The sequence below is a fragment of the Pezoporus flaviventris genome, unplaced genomic scaffold (assembly GCF_033815535.1).
Source record: "Pezoporus flaviventris isolate CSIRO_AGI_PZ_B2104156 unplaced genomic scaffold, CSIRO_AGI_Pfla_v1 ptg000063l, whole genome shotgun sequence".
Lineage (NCBI taxonomy): Eukaryota > Metazoa > Chordata > Aves > Psittaciformes > Psittacidae > Pezoporus > Pezoporus flaviventris.
The window spans coordinates 5,021,979-5,039,977 of record NW_026892611.1 but is presented as its reverse complement, the minus strand read 5'-3'; the positions used below and the strand labels follow the sequence as shown (position 1 = coordinate 5,039,977).

The window sequence follows — 17,999 nt, the reverse complement described above, 5'->3', positions numbered from 1 at the left end:
ACGTCTTCCTGATGTACTGCCCCTTGCCCGTGTCACCTGGGCTTGCGATGTCCATGTGCCCACTAAACCCACTGCTTAGAGATGAAAAGGGTAGATGATACAGTCCAGGAGGCTGCTGGTGCTGCTGGGAGAGCGGGTTGACCAGGGCCGGTAAAATTTAGGGAACACAGATGGGATAAAAGGTGGTGAGCCTGGAAGAGATCCCAGAAATGATGGGTGTTACAACAACTGCAAAATGATAACAGAAAGCAGACTGCAAAATAGGCAAAAGTGGGACTATTTGGCCTGTTTGGCATATGCGTTTGTGACGATTGCCCAGTGCCTGGTGTCCTGGATATGCATCTTTAATTTAAGATAAGTAATTTCTTGGTAAGGACAGACAGGGAGGGAAGAACCCAGGTATGGCAAATCTTCCTGCAAAAATTCCTTTTCTGTGTGATAAAAGGAAGATCTCCAAAATCTCAAAAGATTTTATTAACTTGTACACTGTGATTTATGGGAATTTTAAACAGCACGTGAAAGAAAAATAATGAACAAATGGTTTCAAGTGGGAGAAATCTGTGCCTGCCATATGTTTCACTGAGTCATTGCCTGTGCAGGAGGAGATCTTGCAATTGTTTCAACTCTTCCAGTCGCTAATCCTTTTTATTTAGTAGCAACATCACTGTAAACTCAGCACCCAGTCCTGTGATGCATTAATACCATGTGCTGGATGGATATAGACTGGATCCCTCTAAAGCTGACACATGTTTTGCTCTGGGCACAGGTTAAATTCTCTGTGTCTCGCCATTGGGCAAAGACCAAACCTGGCCATGTTTCCAGTTGCCAGCAAGATGCTGTGATGCTCTGTGCTCACCAGGACATTATAGAAACCTCTGAACCCACCAGTTATCTCTTGTTAATGTCTGTGTGACCTTTTGCTGAGCCCCTTGCTGATGGTGCTGTGCGGTTGTGTTGCAGGTGTGGCTGTGTGGTGGCAGCATGGAGGTCCTGCCCTGCTCCAGGGTGGCTCACATCGAGCGCAAGAAGAAGCCCTACAACAACAACATTGGTTTCTACACCAAGCGCAATGCGCTGCGGGTGGCCGAGGTGTGGATGGATGACTACAAGTGGCACGTGTACATTGCATGGAACCTGCCCCTGGAGGTATGGCCGTTGCGCCTGTGTCTTTAGGTACAAACCAACTTTCTTGGGTTAAAGACTTGTGTTTGTAGGCTGCCCCAGAAGCTGTGGCTGCCCCATTCCTGGCAGTGTTCAAGGCCAGGTTGGACAGGACTTGGAGCAACCTGCTCTAGTGGAAGGGGTTGGAACTGAATAAATGGGTACTGGGGAGGGGGGAGGCAGCAATGCTCACCAGGTTATGGATAAGGTGAGGATTCAGGGTGCCTTGCACCCTGACACCCACTCCACTCACAGTGTACTTGAGCATGAGCGCTGGGCAGCTGTATTCAAGTGTGAAAAAAAAACATTGCCATGAGTGGCCAGACCCCATGTGAGCAGTTATTTACAACCACCCTTTTGGTGCTGAAAAGACACATGAAATACACGTTGCAGGTCACACTCCTGCAGCGAGCTCCTGTGGTCCTGATGCTGCTGCAGCAGTGCTGTGCTCTGGGCAGTTTAAAAAGCATTAAAACATAAAAGCATGAGCTGCTGCTTCCTGAGGAAAGGTTACATGTGGGGAGAGCTACTGGCATTTAGAGCCATGGGAGTGGCAGCGTTGTACTGCATTAGAGAACAACAGGTACCTTTGAAGGGTCGATGAGCTGCCTGTGCTACTGCTGGTTTGTAGTCCTGGGGGTGGTGAGGAGTCCAGGATTAGTTTATTGTTAAGAAATAGATGAATAGAGATGGAAATAAATGCCTTTTACCCACTGAGCCTCAGGAGGGCACTGGCTGTGGTGGGCACCACTCCAAGCATTCAGAGTTGCTTGCAGGACTGAGTCATTTCAGATCTATCTTAAAGGTTGCAAGTCGCAGATGTCCATAGGCAGGGATCATAAATTACTATGGGTCCAGCACTGTTCCTAGGTTTGATTCCTTTTTAGAGGTGAAACACCATGCTCTTGCTCAGAAACAGCTTTGGAGGGTGGCAGAAAGGGATTAAAATCCCCTGGGAAGACACAGTTCCTGTGTGGCTTGGAAAAGGCAGCATCTCACAAACTGTTGCTAGGGCTGGGAAAACACATCTGAGTTACTCTAAAACCAGTCTGAGATACTTCTATAGACCAGATTCAAGTTTAGAGAAGCCTTGTGTGACTTGGTATTGAGCAGGGGTTTATGGATATACACAGAATTATTTTGTGAAGCTGCTATATTCAAAACCAAGCCAAACCCCTTGCACTGAGTATTTCAGGTCCTGACTGGTTTGTGGTCCTGCTTTGCTCTGCATCCCACCTTGCCCACTCAGACTTCAGCCTGTCCTCCCTGTCTACACTGAATCATCTTTATTTTTACCTGTGAACTACCAGTTGTGCATTAAATTGGTATCTTCTCTAAAGCAGAGTGAATAATTCATTAGGAGGTCATTACAAGCGTTGTAATGGAAAATTGCTTTCCCAGCTGTATTTAATGATCATGGTAAAAGACAAGAATAGGAGCTACAATAGAGTTGGAACCCAGACACCTGTAGGAAGGAGTAAAAGAGGCTGCTGCAATGTGCCTTTGGTTTCCTTCACCTGACTGCTGCATTAGTTCCCTGGATTCTGTAATGGAATAAAATGTTAAAAGGGGGCAGCTCCCTTCAGCCCCTGCTCCTGGCTCTGTGAGATTGTTCCTCTGGGGACAGATACCGTAGCTTTGTCTGCTTTTAAATCATCTCGAGCTGTGGGGTTCCTCTGTGTCTCCAGGGAGACTATTTCACCAGGCAATTGTCCAAATTGTCAAGAGGTTTTTCTGAGGTTCAGCCTCAACTTCTCTTCCCCTGTAATTTTTGTCCTTTATTCTTAGCTATCTGCCTCTATTATATATGAATCTTACATTTTTCTCTCCTCTTTTCTCTCTACCCCTTATTTGATACCTTTTAAGGGTGTGTAAGGGGAAGGGTTTTGGTGGTCAGAGCACAGACAGGGGTTTGCATTTCCAGGATTCAGCGTGGAAGTCTTCTAAATCCTCATGTACATTTACCCACTAAGCTCTCCTGGGAGTCCTGTATGTCAATACCTAAACAGGAGGTGAGCTCTTTTAAAAGTACTTTGTTCTTGTGCCTGTTGGCGGATTCAGTCTTTCTCAAATGGATCCAAAGCTCAAGGGAATCCATGACAATACTGAAGATTCACCTCTGTTGTACTGCACTTTTCCTTCATAACTTTTTCTCCTCTGTTTGGGAGGGCTGGAGCATCTCCCTTATGGAGCCCAGCTGAGAAAGTTGAGATTGTTCAGCCTGGAGAAGCTGTGTGGAGACCTCAGAGCAGCTTCCAGTATCTGAAGGGGGCCTACAAGGATGCTGTAGAGGGTCTCTTCATCAGGGACTGTAGTGACAGGACAAGGGGGAATGGGTTTAAACTTAAAGCGGGAAGTTCCAGTTAGATATAAGGCAGAAGTTCTTCCCTGTGAGGGTGCTGAGGCGCTGGCACAGGGTGCCCAGAGAAGCTGTGGCTGCCCCATCCCTGGCAGTGTTCAAGGCCAGGTTGGACACAGGGGCTTGGAGCAAGCTGCTCTAGTGGAAGGTGTCCCTGCCCATGGCAGGGGGTTGGAACTGGATGATCTTAAGGTCTTTTCCAACCAAAATCATTCTGTGATCCTATGATATCAAACATCAGTGAAATCCGCTCCTTTTAACCTTTTTTAAGACTACTCGTTCAGTGACATGATGTGTCTTTATTTTTCAGAATCCAGGTATTGATATTGGGGATGTTTCTGAGAGAAAAGCGTTGAGGAAGAGCTTGAAGTGTAAAAATTTCCAGTGGTACCTGGACCATGTTTACCCAGAAATGAGAAGATACAACAACACCATCGCTTATGGCGAGGTAATTATGGCTGAGTAGTCCCTTAGAGCAGACCGGTAATATTTACAGCTGGTGAGTCTCCGATGAGAAATAGCCTCAAAGGAGAGGAATGGGATTCAAAACACATGCTCTCTGTGCATAGTTACATAAATTTGTATAAGTCTTTCCACAGTTCCTTCTAAAAAGCTATTTTGGGGATTTATTTCTGAGCTTAGAAACCATATACAGTAAAATATTTTAATACTTCATTTACTGAACTGACAGAAAATTATCTATATTACCCATTGACTCCATGGATTAAGCAGCTGTACGTATATTTTTAATACATAGCCGTCTTATAAAACCTTTTGACTTAAACTGAGCCTAATTCCTTACAAGGTCTCTGTAGGATACAGTGCATTGTCACAACAGCTTAAGGATGAGATAAAATAAGGAGACTTAATTCAATCTCTCTTGGCTTTGAGACCGTACTGAGAATATAAACCCACGCATTTATGGGAACTAATAGTACTCTGTTGCAGTAGGTCTCATGGAATAGTGGCAGTTTGAGAAGGCTCCTTGAAGCACAGCCTGGGCACCCCACATGGGCATTAATTTTAAGAAAGATTTATTATCAAAGTAACTTAAACCCTGCAAGCTAAAACTTCCCAAAAAGTGCTATTTCCAGAGCATTTATTGTATCATTAATCATACTATTTTCATATTTTCAGAGGCATTGCTGCAGTTTCCCTACATGGGGAGCCTGGAGAGGGGGCAGCTCTGCATTGACAGACCTGGTGGCTGGGGTTCAGTAGGCACTGAGCCTTTGTAGCAGGAACCCAACACTTCCATGCTTCCTCTGAAGTGTGTCCTTCAGTACTTGACAACTGGTTTGCCATCTCTGTGTCCCCTCCTGAATCCCTGTGACAATGCAGAGGGGCTCCTTGTGCTCCCTGGACATTTTTTTCCTTGCTGCCTTTTTGAGCACTTTGAGATTTAGACGAAATACAAGTGACTCTGCACTGATTTCAGGCTCCTGGCAACAGGCTGAGAGCAGCCTAAAACTGTGTTTGTTACCACCACACATGACCAAATACGAAGAAAACTGTATTAGAGGAAGTTGGCTCCTTTGAATAGTGATTTTTATATAAAAGCAGTCATCATTAGGCCTTGTATTTAAAGAAAACATATGGCACACTAAACCCTTCTCTGCCTGATTGTGCCTAGTGATATAGCACCGTCTATTCTTTCTATAGCTGGAGAGGCTGGAGCCATTGCTGCTCATCAGTTTATTGCTCATCTCCAAAGAGACAGGGCTGTATAACTGCACTTTTTATTTCTTACAGCTTCGAAACAACAAGGCAAAAGATGTCTGCCTTGACCAGGGCCCCCAGGAGAACCACACAGCAATACTGTACCCGTGCCACGGCTGGGGACCGCAGGTGAGGATTTAATGTGCTGGGATCGTGTGTGGTGAGAGCAGGAGGTACCCTGCAAAGGCTTCATGGACAGAGTATGGATGTGCAGCTTGTCTGTTGCCTTCACTCTCTAATGCACGAGGCAGCCTTCTTCTTAAAGATGCCTCAGATACAAAGATGCATTTTCCCAGCTACTCTTAGAGAAGCTATTTTCTGGATTACCATAATCATGCCAGAGTTGCAAGTAAAAGCATCATTTGAAAAAGTCTTCCAGACCAGGGTAAATAATACTGAAGACAAATAGCCAAAGAGCAGAGCATACACAAACAGAGCATTTAAAACCTTTCCTTTCTCTTTCACCCAGCAGAGTAAAAACATATCAACTGGGTAAAGAAAACAAGCAGTGCTTTTTATCCGAGTGACAATTAGCCATTTCAGCTTGGCTGGGATTTAGTGTAGTCTCAGTTTTCTAGCACTCCTTTTACCTCTCCAGAAGTTTTTGAGCAAACCAAAAGCTTCTTATCCTAATGTTAATCTTATTCCAGATTAAAAATCATCGTTCCAAGATTCATTCTAAATCTCATATCTTCATAGAATCACAGACTGGTTTAGAAGGGTTTTTAAAGCTCATCCAGCTCCAAACCCTTGCCATGGGCAGGGACACCTTCCACTAGAGCAGGTTGCTCCAAGCCCCTGTGTCCAACCTGGCCTTGAACACTGCCAGGGATGGGGCAGCCACAGCTTCTCTGGGCACCCTGTGCCAGCGCCTCAGCACCCTCACAGGGAAGAGCTTCTGCCTAAGAGCTCATCTCAGTCTCCCCACTGGCAGGTTAAAGCCATTCCCCCATGTCCTGTCCCTATAGGCCCTTGTCAAAAGCCCCTCTCCAGATTTCTTGCTAGCCTCCTTTAGGCATTGAAAGGCCACAGTAAGATATCACCAGAGCTTTCTCTGTCTTCTTTTAGAGGATTAGTGGATGTGCCAGGTACTGAAAGTTATTGATGATGGACCAATTCAGTCTCTTCTGTAGTTTTCTCTCCTACGGTGTTTTAAGAAGAAAGCAGCATGGTGGATCCGTCAGCACAGACCTGGAACAAAATGCAGTGCAAGAATTACAATGGGATCTTAAAGTTTTCTTTCATTACCAAAACCCTACCTGACCTCTCTGAAGCCGCAGAGTAGCAACACTTGTTTTTCTGGTGTTTTAGCTCTATCCAGTGAGGCCCTGAGTATTTTAACATCAGGATTTGTTGTGTGTACCTGACTTAAATGTCCTGATTTTGCTTGCATTTCCCATGTAAATGCTCTAGCTATCTATATGGGAAATCTAGCCAAGGCAGGGAAGTTGCAGATTATGGGTGCTACTGTCGCTGTGTTTGTGTGGTGTGTAGTGGCAATGGGTGGAAACAGGATTAAATTCATTGATCATAGGTTCATTTTCAGCTAAAAAAAAAAAGCAGCATTGTTCAAGTGATGGGAATGCATAAAGAGCCTGTTCTTGCAGTATGGACACCCTGGGATTTGCAGGCTCACCAGGACTAAGTAATCCCAAAGCTCATCTGAGCCTGAACTGCAAACTTCAGGAGCCACCTGAGCCAAGGAGCCAGCTGCAGGAGTCCTTTGAGGTAGACACAAATCTCACTTGGGTTTATCGTTGCCTTTAAACAAAGATCAGTCAACTGTGGCTGATGGAGTCACTGCTAAATATAACCTAGCTGTTGCTTAAATGCACACAGGTTTTTTTCTTATATGGCACAAACTGCTTTTTGGACTTTCTGGATAGAAACTTGAACCTCTAAGTGCGTTATAGTATGAGAAACTGAATTAGCCTGACATTGTCTGCTAACCCTGGGCTTCAAGATGAATGGCTAAAAGCAGATTATTTATTTTTCCCTTAGCTGTTTTTGTGATTAAACTTAACAATGTTTTCTTTTCCTACCTGATGTTCAAGTCAAACCTTGCAGTGCTGCTGGCTCCCTTCAGCTCGCCTGTTGTGTGAGCTCAGCACTGATTTTTCTTCCTGGTCTTCCACCTCCACGTTTTCCCTTCCCTCTGCAGCTGAGGGCCAGTTCTTGGCAATTCTTTTGTTTTGTGATACCTTCAATTAGTTTAACTCCTTGAAAATGCTTTTAAAAGTAGCTAACGGTAAGTGCAGAAGCTTTGAAATTAGCCTTTTGCAGAAGCACGGGCGCCACATGAAAGAAATTGGACTTTTCACTGCTACTGTTTAATTAATGGGCTGTGTGTTGTAAGATATTGCTGGGAATATAATTACAAGCAGTGTAAACACGTTGTTCAAATAACTCACTGCTTTATATATATATATATATATATATATATATATATGTATATACATAGCAGCCTTCCAGTACCTGAGAGAAGCCTAAAAGGATAAGAGGGGGACTCTTCATCAGGGAGGGTAGCAGTAAGACAAGGGGTAATGGGTTCCCTTCCAGCCCAAACCAGGCTATGATTTTATGATTGTGTGTATATCAAAAGCACACAAGGAGTTGCATCTGAAAACACATACAGTGTTGCCTGTGCTCAATGTTCATGTATTTTCCTAAACTCTCCACTTCTTTCCTTGATACGGTGTCCCATTACATATGTGTTTAAATGCATTTCACAACTAAGGAGCAAGATCCTCAGCTGTGGTGGGTGAGGGTGAGGTGTAGGCTCCCTGCTGCCATTTGGCACAAAGGCAGCAGTGTCGTGGGTCCTGTCCCTGTCATGCCAGGCAGTGTTGGGTTTTTGTTGGAAGTCTTCGCTCTGTAAGTCCATTCCCATGCCATTCTCCTGTATCTGTAGGTGAGCAGTCCAACTCAGAGAGAGGGGGAATGGCCTACTCTGTAGGGAAAGATGCGTCCAGTTCAAGGGAGGGCAGCTTGTATTATATCCTGAGTTTCTGCTGATGACTGCTAATTGGCTCAAGCTGTGTGTAGCATTCAGCTCAACACAGTTAGGTGCAATGAATCCCATACAGAATGCTGAATGCAGATGAGACCTTGGCCTCTGTCATAGCATCCATCAGTGGGGGGAATTCTTGTTTTTCTCTTGTTTTCTCTGTAGCTTTCCATCTCCCTGCGTTCATTCACTTCCAGGTCAAACCAGTATCAGATTTCATGATGAAGTATCCTTTTATCCTGTAATTATATTGAGCCTGCTCGTGGGTTTTTTTCCTTCCTGATGGCTTCATCCTTTAAGCAATACATCATGAAAACACCTTGCCGTAATGATCTATTACACTAATAATACAGTAATACCTCATTGGAGTGACAGAGCTATGGTGATATATTAAGGTGATAGAAAGCACTATAATACTATAAAACTTAAGATAATGTTCACCCAGCAGAGCATTTCATTTAATTATAGGATAAAATATGTTTTGCCCATTTAAGCATCAGAACTTGAGAACAAAACCATCAATACTGAGATCATCAGGGACAAGTATCAAGGGTGACAAAATAGCACATGGGATTAAATCGTGTTAAAAACCCTTGGCTTTACTTATGGTTACTAATTGATGATCTGCTCAGTGCAAAAAGGAAGCTAAACAGCCCTAAATTATTTTCCGATAGAGTCAATGAAGGTCATCAAGGCTTTTATTTCCCAGGTGCTAAGACATCTAATTAACTTCCTCTCATCCCTGAGATGCAGCCAGCCAGCAATAATAATTAAAGAAGATGTATTGCTGGTGGAAGTTTGAAGATGGGAGATGAGTGCAAGTGATCCACTGCGAACATGTGGGGCCGTGCGCCCACTGCTCTGACAGCATCAGTGGGGGCTGTCGGACCCCTCAAGGCCAAGTAGCTCCCCAAAGTGGTACCTGAAGCTTTGCAAGATGCAGTTTTATCTGTTCATAAGAGGCTGTGGGTATGGATCAGTGTTTCTGTCTGGGGATGTGGCTTTTGGCTACTCTTGATAAAGAGGTTTAAGACCTCATCAGTATTAACCACTTTTAAATGGTCATATGTTAATATATATATATATATATATATATATATATATATATATATATATATAAACGTTAATACTTTTAAACTGGTTTTCTCTGGTCCTTTCTCTTGGTCTTTCCCTTTCCTGTGCCAGGCTGGTAACACCTTCAGGTGTTTCCTCAGGCTGGTACCTCCATGTTTGTCTTTTTCTGGCTGGACTGTCTGTATTCTTCACTATTGAGGTCGTGCCTGGCTTGGTCTGCTTTTTGGAGCTGGCAAACCTGCTTAGCAGGCAGTGGAATGTAGGACAGATCACTTTAAAGGACAGATATATTGGCAGGGGGCAACCTGGTCTAGTGGAAGTTGTCCCTGCCCGTGGCAGGGGGTTGGATCTGGATGAGCTTTAAGGACTCTTCCAACCCAAACCAATCTATGATTCTCTGATCTTATTCACTAAACAGAGATCATTGTCCAGGGCTGTGCTGGCTGCCTGGAAACAGGCAAGTTTGCTTGTAATGTTGAGTTGGTGCAATGCTGCAACCACTGAGAAAGTTTTAATAACAACAATACATGTAATTTACTGATATTATAAAGCATTCATGGGGTATATTCAGTTTCTAATGTAGGCTCAAGGACTTGAACAGGCCCACTGCTCTTAAAAATGTTGGTCAGTGCACTACGTGGTGATGAGTTGGAGGCGCTTCCCATCACTTCTCTTACTGGGCAAAGCCAGGTAGAAAATGCTGCCAGGCTGAAGCTGCGCTCCCCAGGCTGCCTCTCTAGTGTTGGGCCCAGAAAAATCCATAAATGCCTTAGGAGCTCTAAGCTTGCACTGGCAAAATAGATGGGACTTTTTGGGATTAGTCACTCTCAGGTTTGGTGGTTGGACAGCCTTGAAGGCTGCAGCGGCTGCTGCTGAGCCTCTGCTGCTCTGGCAGAGTAGATCAGGCATCAGCAGTGTGTTAGGTCCAGTCGTGTTCAGGGCTTTATTTATCTGGCTGTTATACATGGTAGATGACACATCTAATAGATGCACTTAATGCATTTTCCATAAGCCCTGCATTTGGTTTTCAGCTCGTGTTGTCTCCCTTCAGCCCCTGCCCCGCTCCCTTCCTCAGGAAAGATCTGATTTTTGCTCTACTTATTTTTCCCACCACATTAGGCGATAATGTGTAAGAGCAGAGATCGTGTTGCCTTGTGGGCATTAGGCCAACTGTCTGGAGACAAGCTGCTGAACATCATGAAAAAAGAAGGTGTCTAGCACACTGATTATGTACACGGTAGGAAACATTTCAGGAACATGAGGAGAATAACTTGCAGTGCCCATTTCGGACCTCTGGGTGATTTCTTCTGCCATGGGGATTTTTGTCTTATAAACCTCTTATTTTGTGCAAGACAAGTGGCATCATCCTCTGTGTTGGTGCTCAATGCTAATTCACTTGAGTTGCATCTGAATGCCCAGAGGTCATTCCCAGGTTGCTGCAGCCTCATGCCCTTGCTGGAAGCCTAGCCCAGCGTGAGCTTGGAAGTGGATGGGATCCTTGACCTGCAGTCAGGTATCCCATGCCTGGGAGAGACAGTGAATCAGTAAGAGGAGGAGTTGGTGATGGATATGACTTTAAGCTCTGCAGGCTCTGCTCCTTTCCACCCCTGCACAGCAATTTGGAGGGCAGATTACTGTAAAGCTGAAGAGACCTCTGTCAGGTTAAAGTAATACCCCCTTGTCTTTGTCAAAAGTCCCTCTCTGGATTTCTCATAGGTCCCCTTTAGGTATTGAAAGACTGTTACAACATCTCCCCTGAGCCTTCTCTTCTCCCGGCTGAATACCTTTGGCAAGTGAACCTCTGTGAGATTTAAAGAAGCACAGCTCTTGCTTCAGTACACAGCACATTGAATAAAAGGTAGCTCCACCAGCAGTTTCCTCAAGGAGGACGGGCAGAACAGGGCCTAGACAGAGGATTCAGCACACCTAAACCTACAGCCAGGAGCAGGGGAGGCAAAATCAGCTCCAAGCACCATAACTGTGTCTGTGATTACTAGCCAGAGTCAGACCCTGTTTCATTGGCTTAACTTCATTTTCAGTGTTTAATTACTCTAACTGAGATAATGCAAACTCCCAGTGTGATTTACTGTCTCTTTTTAAGCATCTGGGTCATAGATATGCCCAGTTAATTAATGTGCTGAATACTCCCTAATTGTTTGCTGGATAATGGATTGATTCATAGTTTAAATAAGCAGCTGTGTATATCTCTCCTGAACTAGAAAAGGCAGGCCGCTGTCATTCATCTCTTCCTGAATTTAAGCATATTTAGGGGAATATTTCTGTAGGATTCCTTAAACCCTGGGAATGGAGGAGCCCTTCGTAGTCGTGCCACTGCCCACTGTCCCTGAGAGCCATCAGTTCTGCCTGATGCTCCCAGCCTGCATCTCCTTGGCAGCTGAGCTGGGTCCTGAGGAGTACAGGGCAGTGGGATGCAGGGAAAACTGCAGGGGATAGCTGTGATTCTGAGCCTTTGCTTCAGGGCTAAAGCATGGGGAGATTTAGGCTCGCATCCTCGGGGAATGGGGCCAATTATATATTGCCCTTCTTTGACTCGTGTTGCTGCTGTTGGAGTAGCTGTGCCAGTCACATCAGCAGCTTCATTCACAGGCCGAATCAAGGCTGGCTCACTGGGCATGCCAGAAGCCACATCATTCACAGGCCAAGCCAGCTGGCTCCCTGAAAACCAGGGGAAATCATCCATTGCCCCAACATGCAGGGTGTTCAGGCCCAAAGGAGGCTGGAAGAGTTTGCCCTGTGATGGGTTTGAGGCTCAGAGTCATTCTTATCCATTCCCTGTGTCCCAGCTCCTCACCTGCATCTGCAAAGCAAATTCCCAAAACAACAACAAAAAAAGGCTGGAGAAAGTTGATTCTTCTCCTCTTGTCAGTTCTGCACCTTCCTCACAGCTCTTTTCCTGGGGCTGTGCAAGAATGTCCTTTCCTTTATCACTTTTTAATGATGTTCCAAAGAGACTAATGGTTGTCTTCCTCTCCTTCCATATCCCTCAGCTTGCACGCTACACCAAGGAGGGATTCCTGCATCTCGGCGCCCTCGGAACCACGACTCTCCTACCCGATACCCGCTGCCTGGTAGATAATGTGAAGAGCCGCTTCCCTCAGCTCCTCGACTGTGAGAAGGTCAAGAGCAGCCTCCATAAGCGCTGGAATTTCATACAGGTTTGTTATGGGTCTGCCATCGATGCTGCTCCTCTGCTTCCCAAACTATGGGCTCTGGCACTTTGGCATGTGTCAGTGGGGGACAAAGCTGAAATGGTCCCATGCCACAGAGTGCCAGGTCCTAGTGCAGAAGGAAAAGGTTAAAAGGGATCAGGGGCAGGGACAGCATTTTAGGATGATTTCAGTAGAAGTTTCCTTTTCTGCTACCCTCAGGTGTATGTAACCTGCCCTGCCAATGACTTCCAGATTTCTGTTTCTTACAGATAATCTGTGATGAAATTGGTGTTCAGATCTGGGCCCCTCACTGCAAGAGAGGTATCAGTATGTTAGTCCCAAAGCAGAGTGTAAATAATACACATTCTACAGACGTGTCCCACCTTCCTAAGGCAGAGTGCAGCCACGCTATTTAAACATTACAAATGTCCTTTAGTTGCTGATGTTCTAGGGTTCCATGTTGTCAGTGGTAATGGTTGCTCATTCAATTCACATTGATTATTTCAGGAATTTTTTTATTGTTGGAATGGCATTACCACTCAGCTAAGTGCTGTGAGCTTTCCAGCAATACACAAGGACACAGCTGCACCCCTGAACACCACACAGGCCTGGCTTGCTTCACAGGCGACCCCGTGTCTTTCATTTTCTTCATATTTTGCCTATATCCTTTAATTGTAGAATGGTGCCATCCTGAACAAGGGAACGGGACGATGCTTGGAAGTGGAGAACAGGGGAATGGCCGGCATTGATCTGATTCTTCGCAGCTGCACAGGACAAAGGTGGATGATTAAAAATTTCATCAAGTAAAGATTGGAGGAATCAGAGGAGTCTGACTCAAAACACAGATGACTTGGACTGATCTGACTGGACTCCTTTGGAAAGGATGAAATATCAAAACAGAGCTTTATTCATGTTATTAGGAGAGGACATGGGGGAAATGGGCATTTGTCTTTTTATTTTTATTGTATATTAGTCTCCCACAGCTGATTCCAACTGTGTGAAATTGGGTCAGAACTGCTATTTTCTTCTGGCAAGCACTCTAAAAGATACCACTTATTTCTGCTGGAATGACTGTAATAAGCTCATGCAGTCTTGTATGCATTTTACTGGCAGCGAATTGTTGTTTTCCCAGACAACTCCAAGCTCTCCAAAAGGCCCAGGTATGTTTGCACCAGGATGGGAGTTGAAAGACCCCGGATTTACCTGCCTGGCAAGCGTGAAAACTTAAGTGCTTGTGATAGGGAAAGTTTGCCAAGCCCCAAATGAGCTGAGTTAGAAAGATGTGGTGCTTTGCTAAGTCCTCTCTCCCTTTTCCCTTTGTTGCCCCTGCATCTAGCAGCCACCTTCTTGAGAGGCAAAGTGCGCCCAGTAGCTCCTGTAGATCTTTCCAACCCTTAGTCATTAAACAAAGTCCTGTTTAATAGAATCATTGGTCTCCCCTTGCATCATCCTCTCTATCACCCTCATGCTGCTGTTGGCAAGGCCAGCCTATGCAGCACCACTCCCTTCTATGGAGACTCCAGATGGGTTTCTCTTGGAAAAGACTTTGGATGTCTGCCTGCCTGCCTGAGCAGTTGCCTGCCCTTTTGGGTGTCAGTTGTACTTGCACACGGTGAGTAAGGCTTGTGGGATGCTTCCTGCTCCATGGAAACCTGGGGAGCTTCAGAGCCACCTTTCCCACCTTGCAGGGCCATTGGCCTGCACTGTGTCCCTGGAGACCCATCTTTACCCTTTTTTTTTCCTCTTTTCTTGTAGAAATAAGGATGGATGTGCTGATATGTGCAACAGACTGAGAGCAGGTAATGCAAGAGAAAGTCCTGCTCGGGCTTCCCTCCTACGGAGACCATAGGGTTTGTTTTTAAGGCATCAGGTAATGCAAGAGAAAGTCCTGCTCGGGCTTCCCTCCTACGGAGACCATAGGGTTTGTTTTTAAGGCATCCTTGCTCTGAATAAAGATACCAGTAGTGGCAGTCTCCATAATTTTGTAGTGGTGGTCTCTTTCTGAGGCTTGAGCACACCTATTGTGCCTGGGCAGTGTGAAGGTGTCAAGGTCCACCCCAAACAGTGCATGTTGCTGCAAACCTTCATGAGCTGTGGTGCAGTACGAAAGGGAGAGGGAGAGCAAGAGGTCAGTAAATAGCGCTTTGGCTGAAATTCTTGACATTGAAGTCATTTAAGTCTTGTTAATATGGCGATCTCACCTGCTGGTTTTGGCCCACAGTAATCTTGGCTACCAGATCTACCCAACCATCATGGGAGACCATTTGTTTGGGGTCCTATGTCTGACTGTCTGGAAAAGGGAATCGTGGTCTTGCAAAGTTGCTTTCTGTGGATGCTAGACTAATGGGTGGATACAGGATTCGCTCAGTGGAGAGGAGAAGCCAGCCCATCTCCTGTCCTTCTCACAGAATAATATTGTTTCTGGTTGCCCTCTGGCTAGGGTGCACTAAAATGTTAATATATGAGATGTACATGTAAATATGTTTCCCAAAGATGGGATGTGCACAGAGTTGTTTGCTGCAGAGCACTCATGCCTGTCTTCCATTTGCATCAGGATGAAGCTACCTGTATGTTTAATGAGTTTAATTTTCAGTGCCATGCAGCAGGTTTATAACTGATGTTTTAGTAATTTATTGTACAGAAGCAGATATCTTTCATTGTTCCTTCTACAGCCCATGAGCATTGCATAGGACTGATCGTTCATTTAGGCTTGACAAGACTTCCTCGTTCATTGGGGTTGTCTCCTATTTTTTTCCCTTCTTTAATGAAGCAAAACCTCTTAGTTGTCCTGAATTGCAAAGTAGGGAGTCAATGTAGAATTTTTCTCTCTTACTCACTGTGGCATCATCTCTTGTGTAATAAATTTTAGCACTTACAAAACCAATATCATCACAATGTCTTCAGATGCATGATGTGTTTCCCCTTGCATTGCTGCTGCCTCCCAAGGAAAGCTATTTATTGATGAGGTGGCATCCAGGAAAAGTCTGGGGGATTTGAGACTTCACAGCTAATGGTCAAAATGGTAAAATGCCCTGTAACTGAGCCATCAGGTTGCTGTCAGTCATCAGTGGAAGCCACATACTGTTTAGTGTTGGGAAGAGCCTGCATGTTTCAGGATAAACAACAAAAAAGCCTTGGATGTTGCCTGTGCTCTAATTCATGGTTCCCCAGTCCAGCTCTACTTCTGCCAGTGCTCAGGGTGCCAACAGATGGGCTTTGTCAGATTTAATCTGGTGGTATAAGGTGTCACCACCGCCAGCCTTCCATCTGCTTCAGCTGCTGGAGGTTTCTGTCGCCGTCACCGGCAGCAGAGATGAATGTGTGGCTGCACCTCGGCTACCACAGTTGGCAGGACGTGCTTCAGCCGGCAGGCAGGACGGGCTTGCTCTATTGAACACACAGGATTGTCAGCCAGAGTCGCTCTGGAATGTCCACACAGCTCGGCGCAGGAGGCAGCAACCGCCGAGCATCACCAGCTGCCTTGGTGGCATTTGTGTGGCCTGTTGGAGATGATGCGTGTGCACTTGGGACCTTGTCCTCAGGCAACACAAGACGACCTGGCAATGAGGATCCTGTTGGTGATGGGCTCTTTTATCCTGTGGAATAGTAAGTTTCAGAGATGCCTTTCCTTCGTGCTCCACACAGAAAACGTTATCGAATAGGAAGGGGACAGTGGAGGTGAACACGTTACTCCAGGACCCTCAGGTGGGGCAGAAACCCTGAAGAGGTGTTTTCCCCATTCTCCATGGTGTACATAGAGTGCTTTCAAATGACTGAAAAGAAGAAGCATGAGTAAAATCGGGATTAAAAGTGCAAATTGAATCTGCTGTGTGAGTGTAGCTGAAGTTCTGTTCTGACATTGGTTTGTGACATGCAGAGATGATTGCTGAGGCGACGACCCGAGGTCTGCCCCCTCTGAAACCATAGAAATCTGTCTTGGAAATCTGGATCTAAGTGTTGCATCTTGCGCTTATCTCTAATAATATGTTAATTGCTTTAAAAAGTGATTTCAAAGTGGTTCCTATTAAATATATGATTTGAGCCTTGCCTCTTGAGTGATTTTAAAAAGATTCACTGCTGATGAGATACAGAGGCAGTCATTCTTCTCTGTTACTTATTTAATGGAAAAGTGCTGCTGTTTTAATGGAACTTCCATTTTTAAAAGAAATGGAAATGAAGGCGAAATCAAGAGAGATGCCCGATGCCGATTAACCTCCCATTTCATCCATCCCTGCCGCTGCCACTCACCAAGATAATGCAGTTTACATTCCAGAAGCTGAAAAGAGATGTTAACGTGGTAGAAAAGCATCGCTTGCAAATACATTCCTGTGCTCAGTCTGGGTGTTTCTAAATGTAACCTAGAGCTTGGGGCCCTCCTTAGACCCACTTTCTGTATCCATCTTCTCCTAAGTAAAAGGTTGGTTGGTGATGTGATCCGTGTGAAGGACAGTGAGGTGTGGGTAGATACATTCCTATGCAGGAGGTAAGTCTGTCTCTTGGGTGCACTGTCGCAGTGCTGGCAGGAGCAGCAGCTCTCCCACCTGAGCTGAGGACAATGCAGGTAGTAGCAGTCAGTCCAGGTAAGTGTAGCCTCCAACCTTGGGCCTGTTTGGGCAGAGCGTGGTACATGGAGCTCCATCATGAGGTGCCCCATTTGCAGCCACAGCTCTCCTGAAGGATGACACAAGGTGAGAACCTGTGCTCTTCTTGTGTGCATTTTACACACTCAAGACTTCTTAAGGGGAAAGGTCCAGGTAAGAAGGTTGGTTGGCCAGGCCAGGTTGGACGACACTTGGAGCAACCTGGTCTAATGGAAGGTTGTTTCTGTCCATGACACGGAGTTGAAACTGGATGAGCTTTAAAGTCCCTTCAAACATGGACTGTTGTGTGATTCTGTGAAGAAAACAGTACAATCTGATGTGCCTTACAGCAGATTGAAGGCAACAGCGAGCTCTTACTCTCCTGATGCCGTTATCAGGGTGTTTGTGCTGCTCCAGGCAGAGAGCCAAACTTCGGGAAAGTTCTCTCTAAGCCCTCAAATGAAGTTACACTGCTGCCATTTCCAAGTCAGAAGTTTTAACTCATGGACTCCCAATAGAAAAGCCTCTCTGCTTGATCACTGAGCAATTTGGGCACTCATCCACAGCTAATACATACAGATTTAAGCACTCCACTCTGCAGTGTGAAATTAGGCATTTGAAATCTCTGCAGCTCATCTTTGCAGATGAGAAGTCATCTTGCATTGAGTTGGGGAGTGTGAAAAGTGTATATTGACCATAAGGAGCCTCAGCTGGATTTCCAAGGACATTGAGATGAAATATTAAAGGGTGCTTCCCTGTAAATGCCAAACCAAAGCCCTCTGTAGATGATCCTTTAAACATTAGAAAAACTTTGTACCAGCTTTAGGGACATAAACCCTTCCAGCCACACCAGCCTGGTGCCAGGAAGGTGAGGGGCTGAGCTCTTCTGCATCTATACTGAAAAGCCAAGATCTTGTACGTGGGCTGAT

The 17,999-nt window shown here is 45.4% G+C and overlaps 1 protein-coding gene and 1 long non-coding RNA gene across 4 annotated transcripts in view; both read left to right on the top strand.

The window, feature by feature from the left end:
• Positions 1-13,298, top strand: part of GALNT17 (polypeptide N-acetylgalactosaminyltransferase 17) — a 182,319-nt gene extending 169,021 nt beyond the window's left edge. For all 3 annotated transcript variants that reach the window (XM_061470344.1, XM_061470345.1, XM_061470346.1), the window contains 5 exons: positions 961-1,146; positions 3,831-3,968; positions 5,273-5,368; positions 12,329-12,496; positions 13,169-13,298. In XM_061470344.1, coding sequence (XP_061326328.1) covers positions 961-1,146; positions 3,831-3,968; positions 5,273-5,368; positions 12,329-12,496; positions 13,169-13,297 — 717 coding nt within the window. In that variant the 3' untranslated portion in view covers position 13,298. The remainder of the gene's footprint in view (positions 1-960; positions 1,147-3,830; positions 3,969-5,272; positions 5,369-12,328; positions 12,497-13,168) is intronic.
• Positions 13,299-13,861: 563 nt separating this feature from the next.
• Positions 13,862-16,531, top strand: LOC133277973 (uncharacterized). The gene is made up of 2 exons (XR_009746407.1): positions 13,862-14,289; positions 14,361-16,531. It is a non-coding gene; the product is annotated as an uncharacterized LOC133277973 (long non-coding RNA).
• Positions 16,532-17,999: the final 1,468 nt, after the last annotated feature.